Raw genomic sequence first — 15,612 nt, 5'->3', positions numbered from 1 at the left:
CAGGGAGCTGCTAGCATCCGACTGTGCCCAGGCCAATGGGGGGCACTCATGGGCCATGCGCACAACTCCACTGAGGCTGAGGAAGAAGGGGCGCAGCACACAACAAGGACAACTGCTTCCAAAATTCCTGTGTACAGTGGACTCTGCCGGGTCTCTCCTAGAAATACTTTCTGAAAGTGCTATGTATTTCAGATGTGCGTGATTTCAGGCAGCAAGATTCTGTTCTACCAGCATGATTCCACTGGGTACAAACAATACATGTATAAAATGGCCTGTCAACTGCCCTGAAAAGAAATGAACCTCTCCTATACAGAACACGTGACATGAAAGTAGACCAACTTTAATCTTACTCACACTTAATCTACTGTACACAAAGGTTTTATGAAATGCTTTACCTAATTAATACACACCCTGTGAGGTGAGCCTACCTAATTATCTCTGCAACAAGACTTGCAAAACTGGAACTTGCGTGAAGAGTAAATATTAGCAGTAACAATAATAAAGATAGCTGCTAACATTTACTGAGTCTTTTTTAGGGACCTGACATTGCTGTTAAGCATTTTTTATATATTATTACATTTAATTCTTACAAGGCACTTATGAGGTAGGGTATATTCTTACCCTCATTTTACAAATGAGGAGAAAAATGTTCAGAAAGGATAATACCTTTCTATAATTACACAACTAGTAACTGGCAAGGCAACGATTCACCTCAGAGCTGTCAGACTCAAAATCTCAAGCCCAAGTGCTTAACACCATACTATTCTGATCCAAAGTCCAAAACTGTATTTAGTAGTACTGTACTCAGTGAGCAGGCCTCACAGGGGCTACAGATATCAGCATAAATCCCATACTTTTCTAGCTGTAGTCCAGCAAAAGTGGTGGCCTAAAATGTAGATTCTAAATGGAGTTCTGCGAGTAAGAGTCCGACACTCTGGAAAAGCTCTCTGGTTACTATCTATGCTATTGGGTGCCTCATAGGAAGCCTTAAGAGATAACCTGACGGAGGGTTTACCGACAGAATATCCTATGTTCATCAGAACTTCCCAAGGCTGGCGCCAAGGCAGAAAGACCAGTGGTTAACAAACCCGGAAGGAAAACTGAGCTCTGGGCAAAGGAATGTTTACCTTATGGTGGCACAGAGCGCTCGCTAACTGCAACTGTCACCTGAAACCACCCAAAGGCCTCTGGGCAGGAATGGAGAGGCCAGGAGCAGGGGCAGAGGAAATCCACTAGAGTCAAAGTCACAGTGTAGGCACTGCTTTGATCTAGGCCAAACACTTGGCCAGAAATGTTACCTAAAGCCAAGTGGCTGAGAGTCTCATTCATCACAGCGCTACCCCAAAGCTGGCGTCAGGGCGTCGCACTGGATCAGGAGCCCCGGGGCGGTGGGTGCGGGCGGCGCACAGAGGGAGTGGTGAGGAACATAGCAAGGACAGAGGCTGGAGAGCTGTGTTTGGGGCGGGCCACGTGGGGACGCTTGCTGAGGACTCTTTGACATTATTCTGCCAGCACCAGGGAAGCCCCGAGGAACTTTGGCAGGAGAATGACAAGGTCAGATGTGAGCAGAAGAAAAATCATGAATGGCTGTGGTGGAAAAAGAGGATGACATGAGGGTCAGGAGACCACCTGAAGTCGAGTGAGAGAGAAAAAAGGCTGAGCCCGAGCCAGAAAGTAGCAGAGATCTGCCTGGTATCGCTGAGGCAAAAACAACAGGCTAGAGTGAATGAGGAAGGAGGGGGAGTCCAAGACGAACGGACCCTAGACTGGATGACCCATGATGGCACTGCGCCGAGCTAAGGCACTGACAAGGGGACACAGATCTGGGAGCGACAATAAAGCGCACAGAGGGGGTGTGCCGACGGTCTGGTCGAGGTGGCCCGGATGCAGTCTTTCCTTTAACACCTATTTATCAAACACTGAGAGGGGCCACGGAAGGTGCTGGCCATTGGAGACAAAGACAATCTGCTCTCACAGCTCACAGTGCACAGGGAGGAAAGAAAATCCCCCACTGTCCCTCAGTGCTCTGACCAACAAGAGTGCAGGGCACCTGGGCACACGGGTGAAGGGTGCTTTGGTCCAAAGGGAGAAAAGGAAGAAAGAAAAGGTGTCAGACACCTCGGACCTGAGGTCAGTCTTAAAAGCCATTTGCCGGGAAGGCCATTTGCCAGGGCAAGGGGTCCATGTGGAGTCCTGGAAGCAGGAAGGGCACAGCAAAGTCTCGAGATGTGCAGAGGGCCTGGCACATTCTGGAACAGCCAAAGACGAAGCTAGAGGAGTAGGCTGAAACTCAGCTCAAGAAGAGCTTTGCATGCCTTGATGAGGAGTTTTTACCTCTGCCTTGTGGTTACAGGGAGCCACAGAAGCAGGTGAAGACAGGGAGGGAAGGGAGGTTTGCATGTGGTAGCTCGAGAGTAAAGGATGGATTGAAGGGGAAAACAAGCCCCTGACGACAGAAAGACTGCTTAGGACGGTGCTGCAATAGCCCAGGTAAGAGCTGAAAACTCACTCTCCACAGTGACAATAGGCAAAAGTCGTTTGGAATAAGGACCTAGAGACGAGGGCTAGAAATAGATTCTGAAATGGCCAGGCTTTGCTGAAGAAGTGACCTTGCCCAGGAAACGAGTAGAGACTAACCAGAGAAGGACTCCTGTGGAATTTTGGAGAACACCAAGACTTAAGGGGCAGGCAGCAAAAGGGCGCCAGGAAAGGAGAACAATCAAGAATGGTGGGTAGAGACTCGGGACAGACACTGTCACAGGAACCAAAGGAGGACAGTTTCGAGGGGGGCACTGTTAATAGCATCGGGTGCTGCCTGGGATGGAGGGTGGAGAGAGGCTATGAACCAGGCATTAAGCAGCCTGTGCTGCCAGTGGGGGATGGAGCCCAGACTGAGGAGCCGGAGGAGCAAATATCAACTATGCAGTGAGGAAGTGAGGAATGCAGGTACAGACTGCTCCTTCAGGAACGTCAAGATCAGAGGACCAAGCTTCTATTTAACCCAAGTAGCAGTCCCAGGGTACAGTGCTATCATAACTATTATTATTCTAAGGCTTAGAAGGTGGTTATGTTAACAGTGAGCACTTCGTGCCAGGGACTGATCTTATACTTTACAGGTATTAGTTCTAATAACAACCTATGAGGTGGGTATTATTATGGCCTCTGTTTAACCAATAAGGAAACTCAGGCAATCACGTGACTTGCCCAAGGTCACACAGCAAGTGGCCAAGTCAAGACTGGAACTCAGATCTGATGCATCTAAGGTCACACACTTAACCTCATACCTAATGAATGAGCCTGGCCCAGAATAATCTTCCACACTAATCTGAAAGCCTTCAATGCCGGAATGAGGGAAGGCTGTAGATCCCACATGCAAATCAAGTGCAAAAACTCAGATCTTTGAAGTTGCTTCCAGAAACCACTCAGGGACTCTCTACTCCTGAATGCCTTAAGCTACACACATATTTCTCTGTCCCTGTCATAGAAACCTCAATTTGACTGTTTTTGAGAGCTGTTAAAATGCACTGATTGAAACCATTATGGATAAAAACCAATTAAACAAGGGAAGTTACTCTGGGATACAAAAAGGAGCTGGCTTCCACCCATAACACACTACAAAGCTGTTACGCTGATAAGTGTGGGTGTTCTATGGTGACAAGAACAACCTTTGAAGACTCCCACTTCCTTAGCCTCTGCTGCCATTTCTAGAGACCAGTATGTCAAAAGAGTACAGCACAGGGGTTCAGAGTGAGAGTGGAGGTTTTGGAGTCAAAGACCTGAGTTCAAATTCTGTTCCTGCCACTCATCAGCTGTGTGACCACAGGCAAGTTACATAACCTCTCTTATATAATAATACCTCTCCTTTATTGTGAAAGCTAAATGAGATTATACACAGGTGGTGCCTTGCCTAGTGTGTGGTATGTTTATGTGCCTAATAATATTTTTATTATTAAAATATACAGTTCTGATCCTGTCGGCCTCCCAAATCCTTCTCTCTCCCCTATCACAAGCTCACACTCCTGGATGCCCACTACTCTGTTTCCCAAGGGGAACATTAACTTATTTAGCTTGATATCTATATATATTATCATTTCTAAAGAAAAATATTTTCTTCTCTATAATACCAGATGTATGCATATATTCCCTTCAAAGTATTTTACTCCTATCCCCTCCCACGGTCTCACCCCAGTTTGAAAAGATACTACTCGCAACTCCAATGTGGGCTTTTACATTTTAAGATCAGGAGTTCTGCACTCCCAAAGGTCTGGCTCAGAGCAGCTGCAGAGATGAGACTGTGTCTGTGTAAGCCTGCTTTGCTGAAAGGAAGTGAGAGAGCCTGAACCACGGTTCTCACTTCGAAAAATTCCATCCAAAATGTACTTAAAAAAAAAAAAATCAACAAAACAAACAAAAAATTCCATCCAGACTGAAGGCACCAACTACAGAGGCTTGTCATCCTTTGGAGGAAAAAGACAGGTTCCAGGAGATGCCAGGTTTCACTAATACTGCTAGGAACATCATTTGACCTTCCCGTTTTCTCAATACAATGTCTGAGAGGAGAAGTAAGATTACGTAAGTAAATTTCATTGTAAGACCCTAAAAAATCCATTTTGAAAAGATTTTTTAAAATTTTAACCTCTCTAGGAAAGAAACAAAATTACGGTAGATATACAGAATCAAAACAAGTATATCAAATGTATTAAATGCAAAATTTGAGCAGATTTTACTGAATACATATACCCATGCATCTATTCAGACACTATAGAAGTTTTAAATTTAGTCAATAGTTTGAAAGATAGCAGAGCTTTCTAAGTAAGCCGTCTCTTGCTGCATGAGAAGTGTGTACGGCTTCCTTCATTCAGATGACCCATGACGGAGTACTCAGTTCCCCCATGTGCAAAGGCACATCTGACAATTAGGAGACCAGATGTGACCAGGGACTGCTGTAAAATGCTGAAAACAGCTTATAGCCTATAGCTTCATTCTACTGCTTAAGCCAAATAAAATTTAAAATCTCCCCCAAACTAGCCAAAATCAGCAAAACTGTTCACAGAACTTTCCTCTAGTTTTTTTTACTCTTCCTCTTTCTAAAACTAAGGTCCAAATAGTATTCACTATATCAGAATCCAGAAACTTACCATGTGGCCTGATTTTAAATATCTTTTATGAACATTTATCATTTATTAGCAGCATAAATCTGGTTTAAAAAATATAATAATGAAAAACAACATCTTACTAAGTGCCTGTTTTTAAAAATGAAATTATAAAACTCTATTAATGTAACTTAACACATCTGGGTGTAAAATATTTAAGGAAGAATGTTAAATAAAACCAGGAAAACGTAACTTTGGGGAAAAAAGTTGAATGAAAACATTGGTAACTCTTTTCTTTCTTTCTTTCTTTCTTTCTTCCCACCTTCATACATACATATAAACAAACTGATCAAAGAGGAGTTAGAAAGTTTTCTTTTTAATTTAATTGAAAAGAAACAAAACATGTTCAAATAAACCTGAAAAACAACTGACCCTGACCCAGCCGATCTGAATGCCACTGACCACTGCTTGTATCTGTCACTGAGCTGGCAGCACTAGCCAGACGTTCTTGCTAGCTTGTGCTGCAGGAAATGCCGAGGCAGAAGGAAGGGCTTCTGCCAGTAACCCATGTGATGATCATGTGATGTGAAGTAAAAGCTGGTTACAGCCTCTTGGAATGCAAGACCCACTTAATTTTGGCAAAATGCAGTTTTCTGGCTCAAAAGAAAAAAACGCATAAGAGAGCATCTGGACATCTCCAAGTAAATGATTCTGACAGACACGGAAAGGCAAAACAGAGACTCTTGGGAGTGGCGGAGTCACAGTCCCTAAGTCTTGGGACTCTGAAACGTGAGACAAATCACTTAATAACAATATTCAAACTACTAAAGAGCAGGTAGAAGCTCAGTAAAAAATTTTCTGTTCCCTTAAATTTTGAATAGTTAGGGAAAAATACAAAAACATATAATAGAAATAAATAGGGCTTTTAAAAAATCGACAAAGTATGTACCCGTTTTTAAATGTTTTACCTAAACAAATGAGCAAAATCACAAATGAGCGCATGATTCTTGTGGTCGTTAAAATTAGTTCCAATTAATCACGTTACACTTCTATAATACAGTAGTTTGCAAATATCTATCTCCAGCCTGAACTCTGGATCTGAACTTTCAACAAGATCTCTTTCCCCACTTTTATGTCCCATGGACACCTCAAAATCAGCCTCTCAAGAAAGAATTAAGGGGAATTCCCTGGTGGTTCAGTGGTTAGCACTCTGCGCTTTCACTGCTGAGGGCCCAGATTCAATCCCTGGTCAGGGAACTAAGATCCTGCAAGCTATGATGACACCAAGAAAAAAAAAGGAAAGAATTAAGATTGGCATCCCTGCCATTCCTGCCACTGCCACACACACACACACACACACACACACACAGATTGACATCCCTGCCATTCCTGCCACTGCCCCCCCCCACACACACACAGATTGGCATCCCTGGCATTCCTGCCACTGCCCCCCCCCCACACACACACACCCTGCTCCTCCTCCTGTATTCTCCCAACTATGCACCCTGTTATTCAAGTCAAAGACGTGGGCATCATTCTTGATTCATCCTTCACCCACCCAACCCCTTCACATAGAATCAGTCACCAATCCACTTCTTCCCAATTCCACTGCCACTTCCCTAGCTCAGGCTACCACCCTTATGCTTAGTAATTAAGTGTTTGGGCTTTGGCTTCAGGCTGACTTGCTCTACCATGTATTAATGGGGTGGAATTGGAAAGTCATTCATCATCAGAATCCTTAAATCTCCTGACCTACAAAATGAAGATATAATAACAACACCCACCTCAGAGTTGTTAGGGAATTTAAGTGAAATGATTACATGTAAAAGCCCCTGAAACTGCACCTGGAACCTATGAAGTATTCAATAAGTCTCAACTACCATAATCATCCTCCTTTTGGGTGCCCAGCACAATTCCTCCAGGTTAGGTGACCCTTCTCTCCTAGCACCTCTAACACTCTTTGGTAATTATTTTTGTCTGTCTCCCAACCCAGTTGTAAGCTCCCTACTGGCAAGAGCTGAGTTTTTTTCCCCATATATGATATGAATGAATGATTAATAAAACCATGATAATAAATGATTATATATGAATATTAAGAGCTATGTAAAATAAATGAGTATACATGATTATTGATATATTATATTATTATTATACACTGAATGTGGTATTTATTTAGAGATCGTCAATGAGAAAAAGGAACATATTAACAGATACAGGCTTAAGTCGGCAAGGAATCAATAATGAAAAGTATCGGTTGCCATAATATTTTGATGTGTAACATAACAAATTTTATTTTTAAGTAACTCACAAGTTTTCTCTTAGAAAGTAACATACATGGGCATTTCTTGATCTTAAAAAGTTTCACTTTTGCTACTCAGCAATTTATTTTCCATGGTTTTGCAAGGCAGAGATATTTGTTCCTCAAAACAAAGAAGCCACCCAACAGTTCCAGAACTGTGACTCAAGTCTTTTCAGACGAAGCCCTTGAAAAAACATCTCTACTCGCCTACACTGACATCTAAGACTGACCATTTATGAGAAAGACAAAGAGCCATGCCTCAGAATACTGAACCCACTCATTCACAAGGAGGAAGAGGAGACTCAAATGTTTCCCTTTGGAGTAGAATTTTTTCAAAAATTAAAAAGCAGTTATGTGGTACCTTTCTACTGGGTCTACTAGTTACAGAAAAGTTACCCTATTTCTTAAGCTGTGAAAACAAACTGTCCTCAGTTTTTTGAGGTGAACAGAAGAGAAAAACAATTGTGATTTTATTTCAAAAGTTTAAATGGTGGTGTTCTGACTCAAATCTCTCAACCTCCTGAGAGAAGTTCAAGGTGGGCAGAGGGCTCCCACTCTGCTCCTCTCCAGGTGAGGGGGCAGGAGGATACCTGGGCTCCATAGACGCGTTGCATCGCCTGGAGCAGCTGGTTGGTATAATCCGTGAGAGTGCCAGCATCTTCTTCAAATACACTCAGTAAAGAGCGAGTCTGCAAGAAAAGAGGTCAATTTTATTTCTAAGTGGAAAAGTTACAATGGAGGTAAAACAAACACACGCACACAGAGATATGGGGAGGGAAGATGTCTGTTGTCTGGCTTTACTTTTTTATTGCTAATACTAATATAAGCTGATTCCTAGAGCTTTAATTCAGAACTCCTTTTCTAATCCTTTAGACTACATTGCGAGGGCAAACTGAATACAGTCTGAGTATCGGGGCCAGGGAAAGAAAGCCAATTTTTAAAGGGTTAAGAAGACTCAAGGGCTATTATCTGTCTCGACTTTAGCCTCTACCTAAGTACCAGTAAAGTCCATCCAATAAAGTAAGTGTTAAAAAGGGCAGTCTCTCCCTTCAAGCCCATAAACTGAACTCAATGTCTGGCCTGTGTGTATACCTGGGGTGTGGTCACCCAGCACTGCATCATCACAGCAGTTAACCATCTGTCCGGTTTTCTGCAATCCTGGACGTCTTGCAGGGGTGTGTCATTCTTTCCACTTAAGATACTACAGTCAGGCTCCATGTCTTTCGTCATATTCTATTCAACCAATTTTCAAACTCATGACCAGGAAATTTCATGTACCATGGGCCCACCAGTGGAAGCTCTGGGCACAAAACTCAAATAGCAACTTAAGAATGCTAGCTCAGTTCCTTTGGGAAGACCACTCAGTGCTTCGAGAGCAGCTGAGCAATGTCTTAGATGAAAGGTATTTCCTATCATTTTCATGCGTAGTGCCTGATACGCTGAGCACTAAAGAAATATTTATATATTGGATGGTGTCTAAAGAAGTGTCAAGGGACCACATAAGAGACCATATCTATTCAAGGGACTTTTGTTAATGTGTCCAGCACAGTGGGAATTTAAAATACTACATTAGTGATAATGGGATCTACATTTCAGAAGATAACCCATTAGGCATAGAATGGAGAGTAAGCTATAGAAATGTCTTTAATGAGATGATACCAAAGGCACCTTACAAAGAACAATCCATTAAGTTTCATTATTTTCCTGCAAATGAATTTCAATTCCTTCTTTCTTTTTCTAACCTATCTCAGGTAAGAGAATAATAACTGACCCAAAAGCACCCCCAATAAACTGGAAGAGGAACCCCGACATTTGAATCATTCTACCTTTGATATTGTTGACAAACTCTGGTGGACTTCACAGTAGTACATGCTTATCCTGGTTTTGCCCGAGGTCTTCAAGGCTAAAAATACCTGCTCTCAGACCAAAGTACTCTCTTCAGTACCAATTCTTATCAACAGAAGGATCAAAACAAACAACACAAAAATCATGGATGTGACCCACTGGATCTCATAATCCATTAATGGATGTCAATGAGTAGGTGAAAAACATCGGTTTAGAATTCTTTATTACATCTCTTTAAGATATACTATTTGAAAAAAAAAAGATTGTTAAAAGACGTTTTGAGAACCTACAGTGATTGGTCTATCACTCTACATTCATTCATGTATATACTTCTGCCTTCATCCAATATTTGATGAAACACTGTGTTGGGATCTGAGATTCAAAGGTGATCAGAACCAACTCTGTTCTCCAGGAGCTTATAGTCTACTGGGGCCTCTCAAAGGATCTGGGATCCCCTTGGGACCGTGTCAATCCTGGGTCCAAATTCAGGCTCTAACACTAATTTGCAGGGAACACTAGAAGTAATGAATTACATAAAGTGCCTACCAGTGCCTAATACACAGTGATAGCAGATGATACTGATTATGAAGAAGATAATGAACTTTGCTTGTAACATGTTGGACACTAAGGGTTTCACATGTATGATTTCATTTCAACACTAAAGCAACACTATTATCTACATAGCTATCTATAAATGTCATCTAATAGGAGAGAATCTTTTGGTATTCGTGGTGTCAATGCTGGAGGAGTCCTTCAATGTTTATGATGATTCTGGTTCCTTTCTTTGCTATAACATTATATCTAAGAGAATGAAAAAGAGTGATACAACTGGATTGAGGATATTTAATTTTTTAAATACTACTGATGTCCATTTAGTTGAGTCCTATTTATTGTTTTTAATACTCTTAGAAATAAAATATATAGAATGGAAAATGAGCCACAGGATGAAAAGAGAGGGCTTGTATAAATGTCCTCCATAAAGAGAGTAGAAAGAAAACTAAAACTACCATTTACTCTGTACTTCCTATGTGTCCGACACCATTCTGAGCACTAAATATTACTTCATTTAATCCTTCCGACAACTTTATGAGGTAGACACCACAGTTACATTAATCCCATTTTAGAGACGATGAAACTGAGGCTCATCAAGGTTAAGAAACTTGCTCAACCTCCCACAGCTGGGAAGCAGCAGGGTTGGGATGTAAACCCAGGTCTGGCTGGTACCAATGGCCATGCTTTCTCCACCGCAGGAGGCTGCATCCACCACCTAGCAAAGGTGGGTCTCAACAGTGGGCATGCTCTTTGGCCCACAGCCCACCGTCCTGTCTGGAGGCAGGATGCAGACTGCTTGGAGCTGACTTCTCTTAGGTCATCCTACTGTCATGCTCTCACCTGTGATAACTGCCAAAACTACATCACAAGTTTTTTTTTCTTTATGTTCTGAACATGTTTACCATGACATCCATTAGAACTGACAAAAACACTCCCGTCTTCCCTTTCTAACTTAACTAGGCCATGATCATCCTTGAAAAAAATATACCCAGCTATCTCAGACACTGTTTTAATATCCACATTTATCAGCTCCGCATCTGCTTAAACTTATATTTGGAAGAACAGGAATGTTCTGAGACCTAAAGAAGGAATAAGACCAAGGACCAGGCAAAGGTATACCAGTTGCTCGAAAGTTCCACAAAAAAATCCGAAAGACACTGGTGCATATCACTTATAAAGACAATAACAGCAATCATTTATGGAGTTACTATAATATGCAGGCATGAAGATACTTTACATATGTTATTTATTCTTCATAAGAATTAAGCAACTATTTTTATTCTAATTTTACACATGTTGAAACACAAGCTCAGAGAGGCTGAGTAACCTGCAGAATCAAGATTTAAATTCTGTCCTTTTTCTACTACCCTACACTCTCAAGAGTATGCATGGACAGAAAAACGAAACCAAACACCTTAGCCTTAGCTCCATATTACCCTCTATCTTAGAATAAAGAAACTGGGTGTCATCTAATGAACAAGTCCTAGACATTTTTCACTCCGAAGAATAGGATCTAGTTATATAATGGCACAATTTTAACAGCTGTGATTGTAAAATATACACACGCACACACACGTGTATATTTTATATATATTTAAATATATTTTAAATGTTTTAATATTTATCATATATAAGTATAAATATTATACATATTTTTTTTTAAGGTAAAAACAATTAAAACTCTTATTCCCACAGTGTGGGAGAGGGAGAGAAATGTCTCAGTACAACCAAGCCTACTGAAAGGAAAATGTATCATAAACAAAGAGTACAGCAGGACAAAAGCCCTCCACAATGAAGACAAAACCACCAGGTAATGTTTTGAGGCATCCTGCTTGAGTTAAAAAAGGCCTGGTTTCCCAACTGGACCTCCCACTGAATAATCTCAGAACTTAATCTTCAAATTCTCTGTGCTTCAGCTGTGCCAACTGCAAAGGAAATAAACAAATATCGTAACAAAACAGCAAGCAACAGTGCTACACTTTATCTCAAAAGCACACTACTTACAGGAAAGGGAATAAGCCCCTGGAGAGGTGCGAGCTGCAGCAGCTCAAAGCAGCATTTGTGTTCCTATCACAGCAGCATTCACACAGTACTGCAACTGCTGCTTTCCTTATCTGTCTCCCAGAACAGACTGTGTACCAGTGGAGGGAAGGCACTCTTATCTTATTTGTCATTACGTTCCCAGCATCTAGCAGCACCTAGCGAGGAGCAGAGGCTCGCAAAGAGCAGTGGAGACAAGTACCTTAATCCCTAAAACGTTTCGTCTTTCATACACCAGAGGTAACCAGAAATAAAACACGTATGCACAAAGACTAGTCTTATAATACACTGTGCAGCACTGTGAACTGACAAGGGCACGAATAGATGTGTATAAGGTCAGTCAACTGCTATTCAGCTCTTCTTGGGTCACTGAGCTCAAATATAAAAGCTTTTGTGTTCATTTAATGAATCCTGTGCAGCCAGGTTACTGGAGCAACCCTCATAAATACCCTACATAAAACAAGAGGAAACAAACAATAGATGGTTTCTTCAGATCACTTCCTTTTAGTGAAACATTTTAGGTCACTGATGACAGAAAAGCCAGGTGCTAGGTAGCTGGGCTAACTTGAACAACATAGGCAGACTGCCTGGGTTCCAATCCCGGCTCTGCCACTTGATAATGTATAATCTTGGGAGCAAGTTATTTAACTTCTCAGCTCCTTGGTAATTTTAATAGAGGACCTACTTCAAAAGACTGTTGAAAGGATTAGATAAGATAACATATGTAAAGCACTGAGAACAGTGCCTGGCACATAAAAATGCATATATGACACAGGTGCTTGCTACTGGTTTTATTCTTTACAGATAAAACTAAGGAGTTGGATTAGATTCCTTCCAGTTGCAAGTCTATGAATCTCCTTGGCAGTAAAGCTGCATTAGGCACATACCCCATACAAGAGTGCTAAATATGCTTTGATGGTTATCAAAGACCTTCCTGGTAGTTTGCTTCCATTCAAACCTCACCAAGAACCCTCACAGGGTGACACCCACGTCTCAAAAGCAATGACAAATTCCCTACGTAAAGAGGAACATTAAACAGAAATGACAATGCCTCTTAACCTCTTCTTCCTCATACAAGCTCAGTTATAAATCATGCAGATATGACAGAATTGTAAGCCCCTTAAATATTATCCGCTCCGTGACCCTCATTCTGCAGATGAGAAAACCCAGCCAGTCACAGGATGGGGATGAGTGACTTGCCCAAATCAAATTATAAGTTAGTGTTAGAGCCACAATTAGGACCCAAGTGTCCTGACTGGTTTGCCAGTCCGCTGTCTCCTACCTCACAGATGAGCACATCCTGTAAACAACTCAGAACCAGTGCCTATTCATTGATGTGAGAGCCAAAAATTCCGAATGTAACTCCTCGGTGAGGGCAACATGGAGACTCAGTTAGTGCCACTTCTCTAACCTGGCTCAGCCATCACCATGTTCAGTTAGGAAAGCAATATATCTTTGCACCTCAGTTTCTCCAACCACAAAGCAAGTGGAAATCCCTGTTCAAAATGATATCATTAGAAACTCCACAATACTATGTTCAGATCCCACGCAACAGGTGTGAGGATGGACAAAATGACTTCTACCCAGGGCTTTGATCCCATTAAAATGCCAGAAGCTTAGAGACTTCAGAGAGGCCTTTGAGAAGTCAATCAGACCAGCGGATAACAATTAAAGAAAAAAAAAAAATCACAGCTTGCTTACACTTTCTTACTTGCCTATGTAAAGAAGATCACAAAGAAATGGGCACAAGGCAACTAAGCACACAGTCCTTTTGACTACTAATTCTGAACTGGAGAGATGCAGAGTGGGTGTAGGTAAGTCCATCAAAGGATCATCCCGGGGAGGCACAATTCACTAAGAAGAAAATGGAAGGAAGCACAAAGGGAAGAGAAACGGTGAAAGGAAAACAGGTTACTCTTACTCTAATTTTTCAAGAGTTGCGATACTAGGGAATAAAGAGAGGTATTTAAATAACCCAAGGATGCAGAGCCTCTCTAGGGCAGATATGAAGCTGGGGAAATGTTAATGAAGGAGAACAAAGGTTCCCTGGGGAAAGGTGCACTGACTTATGAACTAATGTGATTCTGCACTCATTTACTACATTTACACACCAGCTTTCATCTGCAGAGCTCAAAGGACTTGATTCTCATCTCGGGTGCGCTCGCTAATGAAGTTCCCCTGCGCGGCAAATAGGGCAGGTATTGTAATTTCCTCTTCACGAATGGGAAAACAGGGCCAAGGGGAGGTCTGGCACCGCTGGGGAAGAGGTCTAGGCTCTCTGCATCCCATTCTGGTCCTAAATCCACCAGGTCCCATCACATCAGTAGTAGTAATAAGACTGACTTCTTATTCTGTACCAGCATTGCCCGCGAACAACTTGACACGCATTTCCTTATTTAATTCTAACAACTCTAGGAGGCAGGTACAATTATTCTTCCTATCTTACGACAAAGCTGAGGCAAAAAAAGATTATTTGCCCGGGGCACTTGGTGGAGCCCAAGCGTAGGCCGAGCAGCCTCGGTCTCAGCTGAGTTTGGAAAGGGGTCGGGACACAAAGACTCCGGCCGCGGGGAGCTTTCCCGGCGTCTCCAGCTCTGCCTGAGGGATGCCGGCTCCCGGAGCATCCCGGACTCAAGACGTAGGGCCGGGCCCGCCCCCTCTTCGCCCCCGAGGGGGCCCGGCGTACTCCCAGCCTCCACCCCCGGGCTGGAAGGGCCTCCTCGGCCTCAAGCCCTCGGGCGAGGGGGACCCGGGCGGCGGGAGGTACCTGGGGGCTGTCCTGCAACGCCTCCTCTAGCAGGAGCTTGTCCACGGCGGGCATAGTGCCGCGCGGCGGGGCCGAGGGCCGGACGGAAGCACGGAGGGCAGGTGACGCGGCGGCCGAGGGTGCTCGAGGCTCAGGCGACGAGGCGGACGACGCTCTGTGCCCAGGGCGGCCCCGCGTGCGCCCACGCCTGGCCAGTGAGTGACCGCCGCCACCCGCCCGCCGGCCCTCCTCTCGGCCCAGCCCTCAGCGGAGCCGGATCAACAGGAAGTGTGGCGAGCGCCCGACTCTGCAACCGGAAGTGTGGCGGCCCTGCTTTCCGCCCACGCCCACCTCTCGCGGGAAACCGCAGACCCCACGGGTCAGCCGGGCGCCCAGCGAACGCGAAGGGTGTTAGGCTCAGCAGTTAAGGGGCCGAATCTTATGCCGGTCAATGCATCTAAAGCCCAGGAGGGGGAACTCAAGAGCGGAAAGATAAGGTTTTATCTACGTGTGGCTCTCCAGATTTTTTGAGTCAGGGAGATAGGAGCTAACAGTTTTGCTGATGCGAAAATCTGTGAAATGCTGTGAAAATCCCGCGCTTCCCGCACCACTTTTTCTACGTAAATCTAAGTGCCCTCGTAACAGCTCTGAGAGCAGAGAGATCAACTAGTTCTAGGGGAAAAAAGGGGGTAACTGAATCATCTGTGATATTTAGAAGTAACTTTTTGGGAAACCACAACTATTTAATTTGGCCAATATTATTAGGGCTCGTCCTCGTGATTGCTGTGTTTTGTCATTTTGGAAAGTTTCATAATCAAGTTTTTAGAAATGGAAGGGATAGATGATCTAGTTCAGTGTTGTCATTTAGAGATTTAAAAAAAATAATAATCAGGGACCCAAAGAATGAAGTGATTTGGTCAGAGTCAGTTAACGAAAGAAAGCTAAAGAAAGGAGGGAAGGGGGAGTACTTGACATCTTTTAATACCAAAGGCAAGGGTTTCAGAATCTCCTTCTTTAGGAATCTGTAAGATTTGTGT

The 15,612-nt window shown here is 43.1% G+C and overlaps 1 protein-coding gene across 2 annotated transcripts in view; it reads right to left on the bottom strand.

Moving 5' to 3' along the window:
- Positions 1 to 14,850, bottom strand: part of APPL2 (adaptor protein, phosphotyrosine interacting with PH domain and leucine zipper 2) — a 50,781-nt gene extending 35,931 nt beyond the window's left edge. For both annotated transcript variants that reach the window (XM_061204781.1, XM_061204782.1), the window contains exons 1-2: positions 14,597 to 14,850; positions 7,983 to 8,081 (exon numbers count right to left, since the gene is read on the bottom strand). In XM_061204781.1, coding sequence (XP_061060764.1) covers positions 7,983 to 8,081; positions 14,597 to 14,650 — 153 coding nt within the window. In that variant the 5' untranslated portion in view covers positions 14,651 to 14,850. The remainder of the gene's footprint in view (positions 1 to 7,982; positions 8,082 to 14,596) is intronic.
- Between the last annotated feature and the right edge of the window lie 762 nt (positions 14,851 to 15,612).

The sequence above is a fragment of the Eubalaena glacialis genome, chromosome 11, assembly GCF_028564815.1.
Source record: "Eubalaena glacialis isolate mEubGla1 chromosome 11, mEubGla1.1.hap2.+ XY, whole genome shotgun sequence".
Lineage (NCBI taxonomy): Eukaryota > Metazoa > Chordata > Mammalia > Artiodactyla > Balaenidae > Eubalaena > Eubalaena glacialis.
The sequence above is the reverse complement of the archived record's forward strand: the minus strand, read 5'-3'. Positions and strand labels throughout refer to the sequence as shown.